General features: G+C 40.1%; 1 protein-coding gene across 1 annotated transcript in view; it reads left to right on the top strand.

The window, feature by feature from the left end:
• GAN (gigaxonin) overlaps window positions 1-17,551 on the top strand; it is a 33,881-nt gene extending 16,330 nt beyond the window's left edge. Inside the window, exons 4-11 of the mRNA XM_054079074.1 lie at window positions 1-218; window positions 1,075-1,196; window positions 1,679-1,791; window positions 2,812-2,961; window positions 3,242-3,378; window positions 3,881-4,009; window positions 9,927-10,036; window positions 11,349-17,551. Coding sequence (XP_053935049.1) covers window positions 1-218; window positions 1,075-1,196; window positions 1,679-1,791; window positions 2,812-2,961; window positions 3,242-3,378; window positions 3,881-4,009; window positions 9,927-10,036; window positions 11,349-11,530 — 1,161 coding nt within the window. The 3' untranslated portion in view covers window positions 11,531-17,551. The remainder of the gene's footprint in view (window positions 219-1,074; window positions 1,197-1,678; window positions 1,792-2,811; window positions 2,962-3,241; window positions 3,379-3,880; window positions 4,010-9,926; window positions 10,037-11,348) is intronic.
• The last annotated feature ends 1,906 nt before the right edge of the window (window positions 17,552-19,457 follow it).

Genomic DNA, 19,457 nt, shown 5'->3' with positions numbered 1-19,457 from the left:
GTTCACATGAAGGATGTCATGTCAGCAGTGTGGGTTTCGGGCTTAGATGCAGCCTATTTACGTGAGCAGATGATGAGCGACCCACTGGTACGGGAAATTGTCAAAGAGTGCAACAATATTCCCCTCACACCGCCCCAGCAGGGAGAGGCAATGCTGGCCTCCTTCAAGCCCCGGGGTTACTCAGAGTGTATAGTGACTGTTGGTGGAGAAGAACGAGTGTAAGTATGTAGTGGCATCACAGGTCGTTACTGCTGCTAAAAATACAGGTGTCTGGCATTCATGACATGTCTGAAAACACGGTGTGGAGGGAATGTGTGCACCTAAGGGGCTTATTACTCTATCGTTTGAGTTTGGTTTTGAGTTGATCAGATACGCCTGAAATACCTTTGTGAATGATTCAGCAATAAATAATTATTTTGTGATATTTTTCTGACATTCAGCACAGGGTAGGATGTGTTTATTAAGTATTGGCTGTTGTTTTTTGTTAAACTGAGTAGACTTTACTCAAAATAAGCACAGAATGTTGGAGAAACACTTTTCTAAATATCTGAAGAGCATCTGTAATAAACTGTTTTGTTGGTAATAGCTGTGGCTCCAGAAAATGAGATGCCAGGTGAAAATCCCTATTCCACAAAATAATCCCTGTCTCTTCTTGAGTACCCCTTGAAGTAGAGGATGAGGTTTTGTCCTGTTCAAATAAGTTTAGTGCTTAGATGTTTGCTCTTTATGAAAGTGTGATAAAATACTCAAATAACATTTTGTGCATCAGTTTGTGGGTCCATTTATTCAGACGTTACTAATACTCTGTCAGTTCTTTTTGTTTTGTTCAAAGTTCCTTCATAAAAAAAATGTTACAGGCAGATACAGTATGAATGAAGTGCATCTGCTTTTGTACAAAAGTAAACTTAGACACGTTTGGTTTGGAGGTGGTCTTACCAGAAGAATGCCACACTTTGTGAATATATATTAAATCATGAGCAAGCAAGTTTCAGACACAAGTGGTTAACAGTGAACTCTTAAAATACTGTCTTGTCTTTCTGTTTTCTGTTTGTTCCCTCCCCACCCTGTGTTCAGATCACGGAAACCAACCTCAGTGATGCGGTGTATGTGTCCTCTTTATGATCCCAATAGACAGCTCTGGATTGAACTTGCTCCTATGAGTATTCCAAGGATCAATCATGGAGTACTGTCAGCAGGTAAAGGGGAACTTTGTATTTGTAAAGTCAATATTATGAAAACTCACCAGTGCCTCAAAATCTGACATACAGTTTATAATAAGACTTTTATTCTTAAAGATTGACTGCACTGGGGTTATTTCATGCTTCCCCTTTGTCTGCCCAAAACTTTACTTTATTCTGTGAAAATCCCTGTCATCTGAGTTTCTTAAAATCACTATTCCTCCAGTGTTTTGTGGCAATCTGCTACATCTGTCTCTCCAGGAGTATTTAATGTTTTACGTAAGTTCTAGCTGCTGCATCACTGAATATGTTGATTATCTACAGTGCTAGAATTGAGTCCACTATAAATACGTGCTTTACCTTCTCCAGTCCAGAGTCTGACTTGTGGCTGGTCTGAATCTCTTAGTGAATTCCAGGATACAACTCGCCAGTCGTGTTATCTTGCTCAGTGTACAAGTGTGAATCCTGTTTTTAAGATCATACCATGTTTTGTTTTACAGAAGGATTTTTATTTGTGCTTGGTGGTCAGGATGAAAACAAGGGAACACTAAGCTCTGGAGAGAAATATGATCCAGATACCAATTCATGGAGTTCCTTACCACCAATGAATGAGGCAAGATCACTGTCTAACTTGACAAAACATTCCTCTTGTTCTACAAAATTTTACTTTGAATTTCTGATCACTTGCGTGTTACACATTCAGAATTGTGCTACGGACTGCCTTCTGTTTATATCCTCTTGTTATACTTGTGCTCTGACAATGACTTCTGAATTTGGAAAAACAAAACTGTTGGTCAAGAGCTAGATGTAAAGCTGAACTACAAAATTGCAGCAGTTCAGGGAATCAGTCATATACTTAATATTCTCCATATGCGTATTTGTAGAAGGCCAGTATATGTTTTCTTTGTGTTGTACACAAGAAAGCTTTTATAAGGGTAAAGGGATTGGGCTGCGCAGAAGAGAGGGACAGAGGACTGGCTAACATACAGATCGTGGCTTGCAGAGACATATTCAAGTTTGGTTTAAGTTAATGTTTCTTTAAGATTTGCATTCCATCAAATAACAGTTTATTATTTGTAAACATACTTCCTTATTACACCTGTGTTTTTATCTTCTTGAATCAGCGTAGGGTAATTATTATATTAAGAAATTGTTTCCCACAGGATTTTCCTCATTAGTCTCTGGTTGGCGAAGGCCTGTAGTTTTGGCCACATTTGTGGTTATAGTGCATTACTCTGAATAAAACTGAGGGTAGCTGTGCTCCTCCATACAAAATAGAAGAGCTGCCTTTCACAGATAATGGGTCCAAGTCTTGCGACTGCAAAGACCTGAAAGCAACAGCTTCGATGTGTAGACCACTACTATGCAAACTGAAACACAGTCAAGCTCTCTTAGATTTCTGTGAGGTCTCTTGATTTCGCTGCTCTGTCTTCTTTGAATGCCCTTTGTTTTGTTTAGTTGAAGAAGTTTTATCTTATTCTGGAGTTTAAGACTTCACAATTTATAAAACAAAATAAAAACCAGACAGAATGCCGGTATCCTGTTGCAGACAGATATGCTGAAAAACAGATTGTAGTAATTTATTCACAATAGCAGTTGTGTTTACAGTGTTGACTTTATCAATATTCCTTAGGCACGACATAATTTTGGTGTGGTAGAGATTGATGGAATACTGTATATTCTGGGAGGTGAGGACGGTGAAAGGGAGCTCATCTCTATGGAGAGCTATGATATTTATAGCCGGACCTGGACCAAGCAGCCAGACTTGACTATGGTTAGAAAGGTAAGAACTACACGGTATGTTATTGTATTGCTTATTGTTAAACAGTTAATACCAATATATCTATATATTGCAACCTTTTGTTTCAGTAGAATTTGCAAAATAATCTCAAAATGAAATGAAGGAAAGCAGCTTCTTTATTTATATACCAAATCAAAACTCTAGCTGAGAATTTTTTGACAACCCAAATACATACGTATGTGTATGTGTATATAGTTAGTTTTTAGCTTTTGATGCTGTGCATGTGTGTAATTGTAGATGCACTTTTTCTTTTTTCCACAAGATTGGCTGCTATGCAGCTATGAAGAAGAAAATCTATGCAATGGGTGGAGGCTCCTATGGAAAACTCTTTGAATCTGTTGAGTGTTATGACCCTAGAACTCAGCAGTGGACAGCAATCTGTCCTCTGAAAGAGAGAAGGTGAGTGAAAATGGAAAGGGGGAACTAGATTGCTGTGTACGACCTTTAACAGTCTGGAAAGGTTGCCCTTTCTCTGATGAATCACTGAAGATGGCTGTTAAAGAGACCTATGAATTTCATGTTGTCTTTCTGAGTCATAGTGGCCTGTAGTTAAAATGCCAGCGTGTGGCTGAATAAAGATAAGCATCCAAGCAAGGAATAAGAATTTTGTAGAAATAAAGTCTTGATGCTACAAGCAATACTTTCCTGATGCAAATGAAAACTAGAAATTGGCACTTCAGATTTTTTTTTCCAGAGATAAATACTTTGCTTCTTTGTTCTTTCACGTGATCTGAACTAGGTGCTTGTAATTCACAGTCATGACTCATATTGTTGAACATTTAAGGGGTGTGTGCATGTATATAAATGAAAAACAAAAAAAAGTGAAAAATGGGTACAGTTCAGAATAATGACTGAAATAGTTTTGATCTATTGTAATTTTTTTTCTCGTTTGAATTGTCAGATTTGGGGCAGTGGCCTGTGGAGTTGCCTCTGAGCTTTATGTATTTGGCGGGGTCAGGAGTCGTGATGACAGTCAAGCCAGTGAGATGGTGACGTGCAAGTCTGAATTTTATCACGATGAGTTTAAAAGGTAACTAACTACAGCTATAAACGTAGCAAATAAGTGCCTTTACACACTCGCCTGTCTGTTCCTCCCCTCCGTGCTCCAGCACTTCAAAGCATTTTACATCTTTGCCATACATCTGTTACTCATTTTACCTTTTATGATCCAGTGTGGCTATTATGAAATATTCATCTGCTTCAGCGTCTCGTCTCTCTAAGATACCAAGCCTTAAGCTGGGCCACCATGTCAGTCTCGAGTGCCCCTGGACAGGAGAAAGCCCTTGATCATACTGGTAGTTTGCCTGGTTCTTCTTACCCTGTACTGTGCAGTTTCCTCAGGTGCAAGGTGCTGCTGCTGCTCTCCACCTGTACTCGTGCCCTAGGTTCCTCGTGAGTGCCCGTGGAGGAGTGTAATTATGTACAGGGGTACTTCTCCGTGACCCAGCCCTGTCTTCAGGGATTTGCAGCTTAGGGAATTCCTAAGCTAGAGATAATAAATTTAATGCATTTTTGTTCCAAGTATTCATAGCTGATTGCTTTTGAACACATGTAAGCTTTTACCATAGGAAAGACACTATGGGTGCTGTACATTCCACAGCCACCTTAACACCTTATGCATGGCTGATCTCGTTTTGTTTGTTTTGAATCTGCTTCTGATGACTTCATCTGTTATCTCTTGGCTCTGGTATTGGAATCCACCTTACTACCTTTGGTAACTATTCAAAATGTTACGCTAGTCAGAATTTTGTGTATAGTTACCTAATTCTTCAGTCATAACTGACAAGCTTTGGTATCTCTAGTGTTTGGATTTTTTTCTTGCATATAAGATTGGGTTATTGTATTTTTTTATAAACTAAATTAAACTCTTCAGAGTAGTTATAGGAAGCAGGCAGTTAAACGCTGTTGGCACTGATGCTATCTAGCGTGTTCTGGCCCTACGGGGATGTGGGGAAATGCTAAAAGCTGGTTAATTTTTTGGCAAGAGAACTTCTCAAAGGAAAGAATTCTTGAAATAATTGCTCTCCTATCTCCTTGCTATTTTCAGTTGAATTTGCCTGAAATATTTCCAGGCTGATTCTGATCTTCAGAAGGTGTTGTATAGTTCATTATTCCTCACCAGTGACTGTAAACCTGTTTCACTGGTTGCGAGGGACTGAGCTTGCATAAATCCAAGTTTGAAACAGCTGGGAGGTTCCAGCGCAGGTGCTGCAGGTGAGTCCGTGGTGCCACCTGCTGACTGCAGCACGGACGCCTGTCCAGTGGGATTTCCAATATGTCTCTGTGTCTGCTTGGTGGCATCCCAGAGGTGTTAGTACACGGTTCAAGTAACATTCTAATAAAAATCCAGTTGCTTCAGCTCTTGTTCTAGCACCTTGTATGTTGTGTGAGGGGCACAAGGGCTGTGCTGGTACAGAGGATGGTGAGGCAGCAGTAAGTGATCTGCCAATGAGTTGCTGGAGGAGGTGTGCGTGACAGATGCTGAAAAATCCAGACCTTGCCTTTCTACTTTGCCGCTGCACAGAATTTGAGTTCAAAAACTTAACTGAGCATAAATTTGTGCTTGCACAGCAGGTGGTTCTCTGGTTGTGTGCATTCCTCTGGAAGCAGAGGGCCATGAAAGAGTGGGACAGTCACCACCTCTGCCTCTAGTGCTGCTAGCTGGGGTTCATAGGATCATAGAATGGTTCGGGTCAGAGGGACCTTAAAGTTCATCCAGCTCCAACCGTTTGCCATAGACAGGGACGCCTTCCACTGGATCAGGTTGCTCAAAGCCTCATCCAACCTGGCCTCGAACATTTTCAGGCATGGGACATTCACGGCTTCTCTGGGCAACCTGTTCCAGCGCCTCACCACCCTCAAAGTGAAAAATTTCTTCCTAAGATCTAATCTAAATCTTGCTTCTTTTGTCTTAAAAACTTCCACCTTGTCCTGTCCCTGCACTCTGATAACGAGTCCCTCCACAACTTTCCTGTAGGGCCACTTCAAGTACTGGGAGGCTGCTATAAAGTCTCCTTGGAGCCTTCTTTTCTCCAGGCTGAATAAGCCCAACTCAGCCTGTTGTCATATTAGGCGATGCTCCAGCCCTCTAATATTTTTTATGGCCTCGTCTGGGCTCAGTTTAGCACCTGCTCTCTGGTTCGGGGAGGCCCCTGATCCCAGCCCCGGGAGGCAGAAGGGGTGTTGCCGGCCAGAAGAGGGGGCAGTGCTACCGCGTTGTGTTCCACCACTCCAGCTGCTGGGGTCTAAGAGCTGCCAGGCAGTGTGGACGCCTCTCAGGGTGGCTGTGGCAGTGAATCTTGCACAAATATTGAATGACTAATAAATGAAGGCAAGTTTTCTTTGGAAAACATGAGGGTATTATTTCCTGGGCTGATTCAGAAATAGTAGAAAACAAATCTAAATCACTATATTTTGAGTGAAGGATGAAAACTTATATTATATGCTTCTCTTAAGTCTGAAAAACCTTATACTAAATACCGGTGTGTATGTTTGATGAGTTAAGCAGTTCTGCTTGCGTGGGGCATTGTATGCCCTGCTGTGCATCATCACTCGAGTAAAACGTGATGCTATAGAACTTACCACAGGTGGACGATATCTTTCTCCCAATCCTGCAGTGCATAGTTAATGTATTATATACAAAGGCTGATTCTTCATCTTAAACATTACGCTGTTGTTACATGGTGATAAATGTATAATTGAAAAGTGCACTTATTTCCTGAGCAGTAGTTTCTGAAACAAAGGTAATTGGTCCCCCTCGAACCAGCAGCTTCAAAACATTATGAAGGATATAAGCACCTTCAGTCTCTACAGCACACATTCTTTTTGCAGTTACAGTGTTGGAATAATACTGGAACCGTCAAAGCTGAAATATCACATTAGACAGTGCATGTGTATATGACTGACAGAGGTCCAAATATGTTGGCTTAAGTGAGATGTGTGGAAAGGAAGAATATGTTTGCAAGATCATTTCGCAGTAGTGGGTCAAAAGCACAGTGTGTAAAGCCTAGTGGTCTCTTCATAGTGTTTTTTGGTAGTTATGTATCAGTATTGCATACTTCACAATGAGCTACAGGCTAGCTGTTACTCACTAGCTGTTACTTTCTTCTTGAACAGAAATAACTTTTTGAATTGTGAATTCAGCCATCAGATATTGTTGGATGCAGGGCAATGCAGATGTGTGGTCTGCATCTTTTTTTTCATATGTACCTCAGCTCATTACCTGAGAATACAGGATCTAGCGTTATCCTAGGCATCCAGGCTCCATGAGGATCTAAGTTACAGGTTTTACTTCGTGTGTATGTCTAAGCGTGTACTTGCATCAGTATATACATATATTAATTCATATAAACCACCATAATTCTGGCTTGAATTGGATTAAAGGACTGAAGCTTAACTTGTTTGATATTGCTTACTTTGACAGTAACTTACTCCAGAATAGCTCACACTGCACAGTCTTTCTAAATTGTTATTCTTAACCATGACACAGACTTTTCTAAAGACTAGGGATATGCAGAGATCTTCACACTAGCAAAAAAAAGTAAACACTGAAACTCCTGTTAAGCTGTGCTGTATAAACAAGTAATAAAAGAAATGAAGTGAGACAGAATACTAGCATACACATGAAATGTGGACAGAATAATGTAGAAAATAATTCTCATATTTGCAGTGCTTCTGTAACTGAATTCATTCAATTAATGAATGTTTTGTCAGCCTGTCTTTCGAGTCATATGCATGAGTAATTTTGAGCGAACTGAGGATAGAAAATATGTTCATCAGACTGGATTTTTTTCGAAGCCTATAGATTGAGGTTTGAACATTGCATCCTGGTTTTGGGACTATGGATCAAGCTAAAACTAGATTTTTAAAAAATTGCAGTGGGAGATAGAGCTGTGAGGGTATCTTCTGCTCAGTGATCCAGTGCTGGCCTACTCCATAAAAGTAGGAAATCTTAACTACATATTAAAGACCTTGATGGGTCAGTCTTTCCTTCTGCCAGAGTTCATAATCTGTAATATGCCTTTTTGCATTATGTAGGTGTGTGGAGGACTGATTTATGTCCATACGCATGGGTTTGTTTGCTTGTTTTTTTTCTTTTCAGTGTGGTTATTTGGAAATATTTAATAGAGCACAAATTGGCTTTAGGATTCTTTGCGAGGGCTGCTGGTGGAGCTCTTGAGCATAGCTGCTGCTGCCTTTCACTGGTGGTCTGTAAGAAGAGGGGTAGGCTTTCTTCCTTCTTGTGAGCTCCTGGTTCAAAAGCATTATCAAAATCTGCAGGTACCAAGAGGGACAGAAGTGAGATATTTGTTCAGAAGCAATACTTGGTAAAAACTCATTGGAACTATTCTTTTTGCTACTGGAACATTGTAAAAAAAGGAAATGCTTTCAGCAGTGAGTAGTCAACTAAATAATCTTGTAACATAGTTTCTGTAATTAGGAACATTCTCCTATTCAGTGTGCAGGAATTTCATTAAAAAAAAAGTGCTTATGCAAATATAATGAGAAAACCAACTGATTGATAGCGCTGTCAGATGAGAGGAATGTAGAAGATTTTCACTTGTCTGTAGGCTTCATTTCACAGCTGGTGTGAGCTTCAGGTGATGTATCTGGAATATATTGGTTCTATATCGCATTTCTATTTACTTCGCACTTGGAAAATGAAACAGGTACCATCCTGCTTATTATTTACAGCAGTATGGATGGATTATTTTGCTTATATCACTTTAAGACTGAAAAAGTTAAGGTTCCTTCCCTCTTTTTTTTATTTGAGTGGAAACAGAGGTACATGCCTTCTCCTCTGCTACTCTCTGATTTGGTTTAAGTAGAGCCATCCCAGGGAAGTACGCAAGAGTTATGTTCCAAGGAGTGTTTTCAAATTCCTGAAGATGTGATTATTTTTTTTGTCATGGTGTTTTTTCCATACTGTTCAAACAGTAGGCACAACCCAGTTAAGCTGGAGCGTAGTCAAATTCTGATGAAATGTGATCCCTTGCCCTTCCTGTCTTTGTTCCTTCCTAATTTTAACTGCTAAAGCTGCTGAAAGCGTTCCTGAAAAGTTGTGCCTGTTTTTTAAAGTATGTGCCTTGAGAAAGGTTGAGAATGAATTTTCACAAGCAACTACAGATACTTTAATATTGTCTTTCCGTGATGCACAGTAGTAAAGTGCTCAGGCTTCGCACTGTGGGTTTTTTATTAATTTTTTTAAACTCTGCTTAAAGTGAACATATGGCACTTTTAAGTTTATAGTAGGAGCTAGAAAGTGATTGGAAAGAGCCTGATACGTGATCGGGAAGGTCTCTTTCTGTTCTAGGTAATGGGCGTTTCTTCCCCAAAATCCCTTGCTGTTTTGATTTCCAGTCTTCTATATCTTATTTAAAGTTTAACATTGCCAAGTGCTACATTTTTATTACTGGACAGGGGATTTCTTGGTGCTGATGAGGTACAATTAAAGCAGGTGGGGAATTACATGGCAGAAAGCACTGCTTAATAACAAGGCCCTGCAATAGCAATTTATTTCCTGTAGTATTGACTATTAAGACTTGCATGTGTTTATGACTCTACTGATTTTAAGACAAAGTAGCCTAAAATTTTCTCTGTAGGAAAGGGTTTCTTATATGCCTGTTGTCTTCCAGAAAGTCACGCTGGGTGGCTGCAAGAAGAATTTATTACAGATAGATTACACAGATGAGTGGAGCAATTCTGAAATAAAGCAGCTTCAGGATAAAGTAGCCTAAGCTTCCAAAAAAGCAGTCCAAATTGCTTTTCCTGCCTAGGAAAAGCCAGGACTCTTCTGAACTAGACAGTGTTTGTAACAGTTTTTATGTAGCAAATTAACTTGTATGCTTTGCTTTTGCATCAAAGATGACAGTTGGAAAAAGAATCTGCGTTTTTTTTAATGTGCTCGATAAAAATCACTTACCATTTTAAAATTATTATTTTTACAGGTGGATTTATCTAAATGACCAGAACCTATGTATCCCAACTAGTTCTTCTTTTGTGTATGGAGCCGTGCCCATTGGAGCCAGCATATATGTGATTGGAGATCTTGATACAGGTCAGAATTAGAACTAATAACCTGCTATTGCTTGTCTTCTTCCAGTCTTTTAAACACTTGGCACTAAAGAGACTGAATTTTTTTAGAATAAAAGGCTGGGACCATGTTCTGTTAAGTACTGTGGTCTTCAGGGAAATTATGCTGGACGTACAGAAATGTACAGGTTGGTTTTGTTCATTGGAACTCCTCAGAAATAAGTTTAGCACTATATGCACTTGGTTAATTAGAAGTTTGAAGATCAGAAGAGATCGAGACTAAGAGTCTGTTACTGCATTTGTGTAAACATAAGAAAAAATATTAGTGCCTGAGGTTGTTTCTCCCATTTTTGCAGTGGTGAGCGGGTGGTTCTGCAGTTTGAGAGCATCATCCAGTGGTTCGTGTGGATATCATAGTAACTCTAAATCCTAACAGAATGAATGTATCTTAAGAAGCATTCTGTACTCGACTTTTAGCATCTGGTCATGTACTGTAAAAGATATTTGAAAGACTACTTGTTTTCATGGCCATATATGAGATCTGACACACAAAAAAATTGAGACCAACCCTATAGCTCAGGAACCAGGAGTGGGAGGGAGGAGATGAAGACACAGTAATAGAACATGTTCTAACCTGTCATGGTGAGACAAGGCTTAACTTGGGCGCTTCACTCAGTACGAGTGGATGTGTGTCCAAATACAGACATTTTCTTGCCCTCGATCAGAAAATGTTGGTGGGCACCAGCCCACAATGTCTATTTCTTTGTCTGTGAGCAGTTTTTAGCTAATAACATCACTGTGCTTGAGCATCCACCCTGCTTGCCAGACCTGGGTTCCCTCTTCTCAAAGATCAAGTTGGTGCCCAAAGGAACCCATGTTATGTCAGTAGAACAAAAATAACAGGGATCCTCAACACCCTCTCAGAAAGTGATGTGTGGAATTGCTTTGGGTGTTGGCAGCATTGTATGCAGCTGTGTGTCAGCTCAGAAGGGAACTCTTTTAAAGGTGTTTGTAGTTTATTTTCTTAATTTGTCAGATGCAAAGAGTTACAGGCAGAGTCTTGTGGGGGTTTTTTGTCAGACCTCGTATATGTATATGAGTGCGTGACAAGGCTTTCTACAAAGCAAGAGTGAAATTCCGAATGTAGTGGGCTTAATCACATAAGAAATGTCATGGTAGTTTTCCTTTTGACAATAATTTCAACCACATATCCAGAAACTGATTTGAGTTTCTGTGCATGCTCTTATTTGCATATTTGCCTTATTAGAGGCTCACCGTGGTGGTAGATACAGTGTATTTTAAGCGTTTTATCTTTTTTTGTGCATGTATGAATTCAGGTACAAATTATGACTATGTTAGAGAATTTAAAAGGAGCACGGGAACCTGGCAGCGCACTAAACCACTGTTTCCATCGGACCTTCGCCGTACTGGCTGTGCAGCTTTGCGGATTGCAAACTGTAAGCTCTTTCGACTGCAGCTTCAACAGGGATTATTCCGCATTCGCGTACCTTCTCCGTGATCTGTATGCTGATAGTGGAGGAGACTGGAAGAATTCTGCGCAGTCCACCATAATATAGCTCTATATAAAGGAAAAGCTGAGAAATTACAACTGAAACTTACACTGTATGCTGTGCTTTGGTATGGTAACTGTTTTTGTTTTAAATGCTTAAAAAGCTTGAGTCTCAGTTCTTGTTTCGGGAACAAATAACTTAAGTATACATTAAAAAGAAGAGAGAGGGGAAAATAAAATGAGGAATCAAGGAAACGCCTTCAGTCGTAACCATCTGGGGTTTAAACCATGTTATTGAAGGACGATTTTTGCATCTGAAACTGGTGGGAACTGGTATTCCTTTGGTGAAGTTTATTGAAAAGCAAAAAAGATTTAAGATGTGTTTCCCCTGAGGGGAACTGATAAGAATAAATGTGCTATCTTGGACTGGATAGCTATAATACACAGAAGCTATACGATAACCAACGTCCCTGCTATACTGCAAAGACTGCTGTTTGGCTGTAATGCCGTAAGAGATGTTGGTTGTGGCACCTTTTATTCCTAGTCCTTCCTCAAAAGTTAAGGTCTGTGCCTAAAAATGGTGGAGATGTGTACATACGGTTTTTCATTCATTTGCAATGTTTTCATTCCTACAAATATTTTTAATATATTTAAAATGGACTAATCTGAAATGGATACAGTATACTACCGAGAAGTAAACTGTTTTTTCTATGCTGTCATTTGAATAGCCTGATGAACTGGTGTACAGGTGGGTGGCATGTGTTTCTCTGTGGGATTTGGTGGCCGTTTCCTTAAAGTAAAAAGGGAAACGCTGTTTGGAACGGTTAATGATGATTGCTGCTTTTGGTAAAAGACAACAAAACTTGACAAATTAAAGGAAATAGCTTGCGTTCCTTTTTACTTCAGATCACTAGCAAATTAAGAATGGGTTTTAAGACCGAGGATTATAATGAAAGGTGCATTTTGTCTCTTATTAGAATAAAGGTGAAATATGACAAGGTTATTTGTTTTGCAGAAAATGTTATTTTTTGGGCTAGAAGTTAAGGAAAATTTGTACAGTGACTTTAAATTGGGATCAAAAGTCAGTTTACTAATGAATTCCATGCTGAGGTACAGAGTCTTGTTTACTGCTGTCTGACTTTGCAAGCTGGGTTTTATGGTGCGGTTATAGTGAAGAATTTAGTATCTTGCATTTTATTTCTTACTAAGTCTTGTTCACATCGGTAGCGATATTTAGTTGACTTTTGTTCACAGTCAAGATCAGCTGGTAGAACACTTTTACCTCAATTTTTTTTTTATTTCATTGTTGTTGTGATGGGTGGGACATAACCTGTATTTCTTTAGAAGGAATAAGATGAGAGAGATGGAAATAAAAATAAGACCTCCTGCCCATCAGAAAAAGAGACTTTGTATAACCAGTATTATAACTACATATGATACTTTCCACTCTGCAACTCTGTGGACCTCAGACAAGCCAATCTCTGCCCTTGGTTGTGTTAGTGTAAACCTTCATCTTTATTGAATCATGTTGGATCTGCTGAAATACAATCCCAAACTACTACAAAATAATTATATTTCACTAAATATTCCTTGAAGAGACATTCTGAAAGTTACTTCTGCTCAATCCTTTCCTAGCACTGATGTGTTTGGAATTATTCTAATTCTAAGCAAAGGGTTGAGGGGGAAAAGAAGAGGGCAGCAGCCTATCCATTGACTATTATTTATTTATTTTTATTTTTCACAGTACTGAAGTGCTGCAAAACTTGAACTATACACATCAATTCTCTTACTTATTTTATTTGGCATATTGAAAAGTTTATATATTTATGCATTGCAGTAAACTTGATGTGTGTGTGTATATATATATGTCTTCAGATTTAAAATTTATATATAATGCTTTACTACAGAAATGTGAACCACTATTTCCATCCTTGGCTGTCTTGTGAAATAAATCAAGTGCTGTTAGTTTATCTGTAAAATTTCCCTTTTTGAAATCTTATATCGTTCAATTTTTTTCTTAGACAAAGTGCCAAGATCCCAGATTCAAAAGTGATGAATGTTCCTCGTTGTCCGTTTCACTTTTGAGTGCAGTTTTCTAAATGGCTTAGAAAACTTCTGAAAATGTTATTCAGAATATTGCAGGCTGCTACCTCTTGAGTCCCTGTAGCTTCCCAGCACACGTGAGGGCATTCAGCATCCAGAAAACCTAAGTAATAAATGCACATGATAAATCTGAACTGTTTACTCTAGCAGTGTTTTGCAGTTAAAGTTATTGAACCAAATGTTTACACTTAAAGTAGGATTAACAGTAGGCATTCTTACTTTTTTTTAAAAAAACATAAATAAAACAAATCTGCTGGTAATTGGAGCGTGTTGCGAATGCACTTAGTGAGATTTGACCAAGAAGTTTAAGCAACTTGAAACCTGAAACAGCAACAAACTTCATTTCTTAGCAGGCATGTACTCTTGTTGCTTTCTTGCATGGTTGGCAGCCAGGGACCAAGTCTCTAGGGATGTTGTCTCCCTGAGCTGCGAGTGCATCCTGAGGTCTCAAAATTGGCTTCCTTGGCCTTGCTTCAGTGTGATGGGCATCATTCCCCACCTGCATTGTCTGTGGGGCTTATCCAGGAGGTGTTCTAGCCTGTGTGTGTGTAGGTGGGAAGGGGCCTTATCTTTTGGCATGTGACTTGTATCTGTCTGCCCGGTTCTGATCCTCAAGCCCAGTGATGAGTGCATCTCTTGGGATGTGCAATAACCAGTTGCCTCCCAGTATGGAGCAAGGCTGTGAAGCCAAGACCCTCCTTTCTCCAGGAAGAGCCTGATTGTATAGGTGATGATTGTAAGAGAGGGATGTTGACCTCTGACTTTTCTTGGGAAAGAAATGGTCCGCTTCAGTAGAGGAGGGAGCCTTTGATACTTGAGGTGCTGAGTGGAGGGAGGTCACCAGTTTCCTGAGTGTGTTGAACATACCAACAGCTACAGATTTAACTGGGGTCACTGGTACCTGCCACCACCCCAGCTGTCCCTGCGTTCTTGGCAGCTGTGTACCCCTGCATATGATGGCTGAACCACATGGGAAGTAACTCATGAGTTTTTTCAGTTTGCAGTCCAGGGGGTTTAGGTGTTTTGGCAGTTTAGAAACTCGTTTAAGTTGTCCTTGCTTGTCACAGTAGCCTTGACAACCATCCCACCTTAATTCCTTCCAGCTTGTGAATTGTCACTCTTTAAATCCAGCCAGTTCCCCCACAGGTGACTTTTTAAGTGATTTTCTTAGCTGGCTGTCTGTGCAGTCTGTTGGCTTCCAGACACTGGGATTTTAGGCACCTTCCTTGATTTACTGAACTGGGTGCCTTGTCAGGGCTGTGAGTTTGTCACAACATTGGCATGCTGATTTCAAGACCATCATCTGTGCTCACCACACATTGGGTCAGGGCTGCATCCTTGGGTGCAGGTCGTGGGAGCTGCATCTTGAGTCAATCTCAGCACGATCCCAAATGAGAACGAGGACTGGCTGGTCTCGTTGCAGGCTGAGTGAATTGGGTTGGGCCTCGCTGTCTTCTCCTCCTTCCTGCTGTAGAATTGGACCAACCCCAGCCATTGTAGTCAGAAAATCACCAAATATGGGGTAGGAGTTGTGGAAGATGGGAGTAGCGGAGGCTTTTTTTTCTCCCCTCACTCCACCTCTTGCCACAATCCTTCCCCCAAAAAAGTTTTCCCTTCTTTTTTCCGTGTGCCATGGGTTATTTTTGGAAAAACTTTGGAATTCCTAATTTAAAGGGAACATCAATGCTTCAGTGTACAATTGGGGGAAAAAGGAGATAATACCATAAGCACACAACAGTGTCATTTGTGCGTGTTTTACACGTGTAGTTTTGTGGCTGCTCTGCACAGCAGAGAGTTGCAGAAGCAGAGGTGTGAAGTACTGTTTCTCTGGTAAAATACATCTCTTGGGGAGGCACACACCCGGCCTGGTCTCTGTTTCTTACCTGGCCTTGTGAGATGCTTGTGTTCTTAAAGAGTCAGTGCTAGATTTCAAATTCTCATCCTTTCTCTTTTTATAACCTGAAAAAGGCATCCTGAGCAGTCTTCTGTTTTGCTGCACCTCAGTAAGATCTGACGGTCCTCTATATTTTATCAGCTATTCCTGAAGTTTTAGTTATTGTGAGAATGCTGCCTCAGCTCAGCTGTTCCTGGCCAACTCGCTTTCTGTAGCTGTGAGGGTACCTAATTTTTAAATTACAGAAAAGGATAGCGGTGAACCTGAAAACAAAGGTGAGTTTATAAAATCAGTTCACTAATAACTGTGGGCAGGCTGTATCCCTTTTGCTTTAGACTGCATGAAACTTGCATATCACACAGCCTGCTTTCTTAAGCAGAGTTCTTGCCGAAAGTAGTTTTTCATCAAAGTTATTGAAGCACCTTGCTTTAGGAACTCTGCTTCCAAAGCAAAAAAGGCAGCCTGATTTCTTTTTTGCAATATTTGCTGTACCTGCCTTACTTGGTAAATGCATAAATACAAAAGTGATGTAGGAAGCTTTTTTTTCCCTGTTGTAACCACAGTTTCTTTGGTCGGTTCCATAAATACTACGGCTGTACAGCCTGCATGGATTTTGCTAACGCGCATTTGCCATGCAAAGTGTAGGATGCAATAACAAATGCAAGTTGTTACAAGTGCCAAACTTTTGGTTTCCTCTCCATGTAACAATAATTTAACTGTTCTGTTAATATACAGAGATGCTTAAAAGTCACTGTGTTCAAAAAAAGAGCAGTGAGTTTGGTTTTTTTTAATGAATGCTATTTAAAACACTGTAAATCTTTACTTTTTTTTATGATAGTTCTGCGGATTTGTGCTACTCTTCACAGCTGCCTTGAGACATCACTCCAAGTGATGCACGTGGACACTGCTGTTTATTAGAGCACTAGTGCCATGCAAGTGTATAGTAAATGGCAGCTGACAGCAGGTTTTCATATTTAAAATTATAACTATTTAGCTAAAAGTGCAATTCATGTTATTTAATCTTATCTGCAGAAGGAAAGCTTGGTCCTGGGAAGTGTGACTACCCAGGGGCACAGGCATGCTGAAGATTGTAGCTAAGGTATGTTTTGGTGCCACTCACAGCGATGCTTTCCAGCAAGTTGTATTTACTTTGGGGTATGGAGCCCTTCTGACTCTGTTGTTAGCATTGAGGTTTGGAGCTTTGCGTTCTCTAACCCTTTGGAGTACTTTAACAGGTTCTTCGGGTGGGTGGGAGGCCTGTTAGTTGTATGCAAGTTTATTTTTCAGTGAGAAGCTACTGTTTTCATGTTAACCTGCAGTATTTCCTTTTACTGTTAAAGAACCAAGTAGTAGCCTGCGTTTCAGTGATCAGTGCTGTAGCCTTTTGACGTTTGCCGTCTTCTGCTGCTCTTCCTTGTTTGTTATGGGAGGCGAGAGCTGCGTTGGGAGGGTGGGTGATTCTGTGGCAGGCTACTTGTGAGAGAAAAGGAAGGAGATCAATTTGATCACTTCAGATTGAGAAGGTGAGCTGGTAAAAGCAGACGGAGATAATGCTATAAAGCCAGTAAGATTTAGGTGAAGCACTGCTCGTTTTCTGTAGAGGTCGCATCTCTGTGCTCTAAAGTTCATTGTCAGGTTGGGCACCTGCTCTCCAGCAGCCTGATGGTTTTTGAGGGCTTTTTTTTCTGGGAAGTTCCTTTCTGTAGGAAGGATCGCAAGGAGGCTTTAAGGTGACATTTCTGATCAGCCATGCCGTGTCTGGCTCTGTTGTCTTACTGCTGTTTCGCTCCAATAATCACTTCTCTCAATTTTTTTATTAACAGGTAAGCTAAAATAACAGACTAAAACTATGCAAGTGCTTAACTTCATAAATACCTACTAAAAGGGATTAAGATGAATAGGAGAATTGAGTTATAAACCGGTACCAGCAGGTGATTGTGTTTCAAATTTACTTGTGATACAAAATCTTAAAGTTATTTTTAAAAACAGCTTATTCCAGGTAGCTGCTTATTAGTTATAAAAGTAATTATAACGCGTAAGTATATACTCCAGGATTTGTTTGGAGTATGTTAGAAGGTTATTTGAAATAATCTATTGAAATGTTTTGAAAAGTGAGCTGGAAGATTGGAACTTTTCAATATAAATTATTAAATCTTGTTGCCCAGAATTTGTGCAGGGTTTCATGTGAATAGTGAGCACCTGCCAGAGCACAGCAGTACATGCTCAATGCCATTGCCTACCTGTGCCCTTGAATTTTCCTAATGAAATGAGTCTGTACTGACCCCTTGTAAAAGCTGATGGATCTGATTACAATAATAGGATAGAAAGAAGCATCCCCAGTATAAGTAATATTATTTTATTGATAAAACATGAAAATGTAATTTTATGTTTTTAAATACTAAGTGCTTTTGAATTACAATCGAATGCCCTTGATTTTTCTTTCTTCTTTGCCTTTCCTCCTTCCTTTATTTTCAGTTAATGCTAGACATTCTCTGCTTTGGTCAGGCTTCTTTAATATACAGTTCTAAACCCAGTTAGAGCCTGAAAGATGCCGTTTTGGCAGCCTGTACAGCGTGCTGCTTTTACAGGTATAATTTCTGTGTGTTCTGTTAGCATGCTGCCACCTCTACTAATTTCAGAATAGAAGAAAAGACGTGGAACAATGTTGCTCCTGATGAATGCAAGACCCATCCTGCAAGGTCTGAATTTCAGTATGCGGTAGGCTGTGTGCTACAAAAACCTTATTCCTGGCTGTTCTTGAGATTCTCACCTTTTACTGATCTCACACACTGAAGCTTTGGCTAGGCAGCATCTGTTTTATTAATTTACACACGGTAACAGGAAAGCATTATCATCCTTGTTTCTCATTTAACTATTTTTAGGTCTTAAAAAATGAAATCTGCTAAATAATAAGTAAACGGGTGCACTGGGGTATTTGGCAAGGTGAATAGAGCTGGTGTTCTTTAAAGCTCTCATTCTTGTTAAAGTTTCTTTCTAAAGGGAAGCCAAAGAGTACCCCCTTAAGAAATACTTTGAAACTCTTTCAGAACTAGGCTTAAAGTAGTTCAAAGAACTCTTCTGGATTGCTTGTAGAACCCGGGATCTGTTCTAGCTTTTGTTTTTGTGGGGAAACAGCTGCTAAGTCGATTTTAAGCAGGTTTTTTTAATCTCATTGACTTCCAAAACCCAGTGATGTGCTGCTTGTACTTGTATTTTGCAGTGTATGGGGAGCATTCTATCATATCTGAGTTTAATCAATGTGAACAGCAAACCGTGTTCCAGTGGACTCCTAGAAGGCAGCATTACGGTGCTAAGGGAGGGGGAAAAGTATCAGTAAAACAAGATCTTCCTTATGCTGCGCGTAGCCTTGCTGTGTGTATCCAATGGGGAAGAGGCCTGTTTTGGCACAGAGCTTGTGTACTTGCTGCCCCTCGCTGCCTTTGGTGTTTGGGTACGTGGCTGGGACATTGCCTGGCTGCAGATTTGTCGAACGCCAGAGAGTAGTTGAGGCTGTGGCTGGCTGAGAGTTGGCCCCCAGAGCCCCACTGAACCAACAGATGCAGATTTCTGGGCATAACCTGTGCACAGTGCCACTTTCTGCCCTCAGTTGTTTTGTCTTTTGCTTTTATTAACAAGACTGCTTTCACTTTTGTCCCAAATTTACTTTGAATGCATTGTTTTTGCCATTGATCACTAGAAGGAGCACATGTGGGCTGGAATACAACCACACAAACTTGATTTTTATCTGTGTGCTGGCTTTTTGCACATCTCTGCATCTTTTAACTCTGCGCAGTGCATGTGGGCAGAGTGCGTAATACGCAATGAAATGACTTTTCATTAAGATTGTAAAACTAATATCATCAGGTTAGAGATCCCCTGAACATCTGTAAGCCATCCTGTAGGTAGAGCACGTGTAGCCCACTCCCATGTATGCGTGTT

Source organism: Cuculus canorus, chromosome 13 (assembly GCF_017976375.1).
Source record: "Cuculus canorus isolate bCucCan1 chromosome 13, bCucCan1.pri, whole genome shotgun sequence".
Taxonomy (NCBI): Eukaryota; Metazoa; Chordata; class Aves; order Cuculiformes; family Cuculidae; genus Cuculus; species Cuculus canorus.
This window is presented reverse-complemented; position numbering and strand designations above follow the sequence as displayed.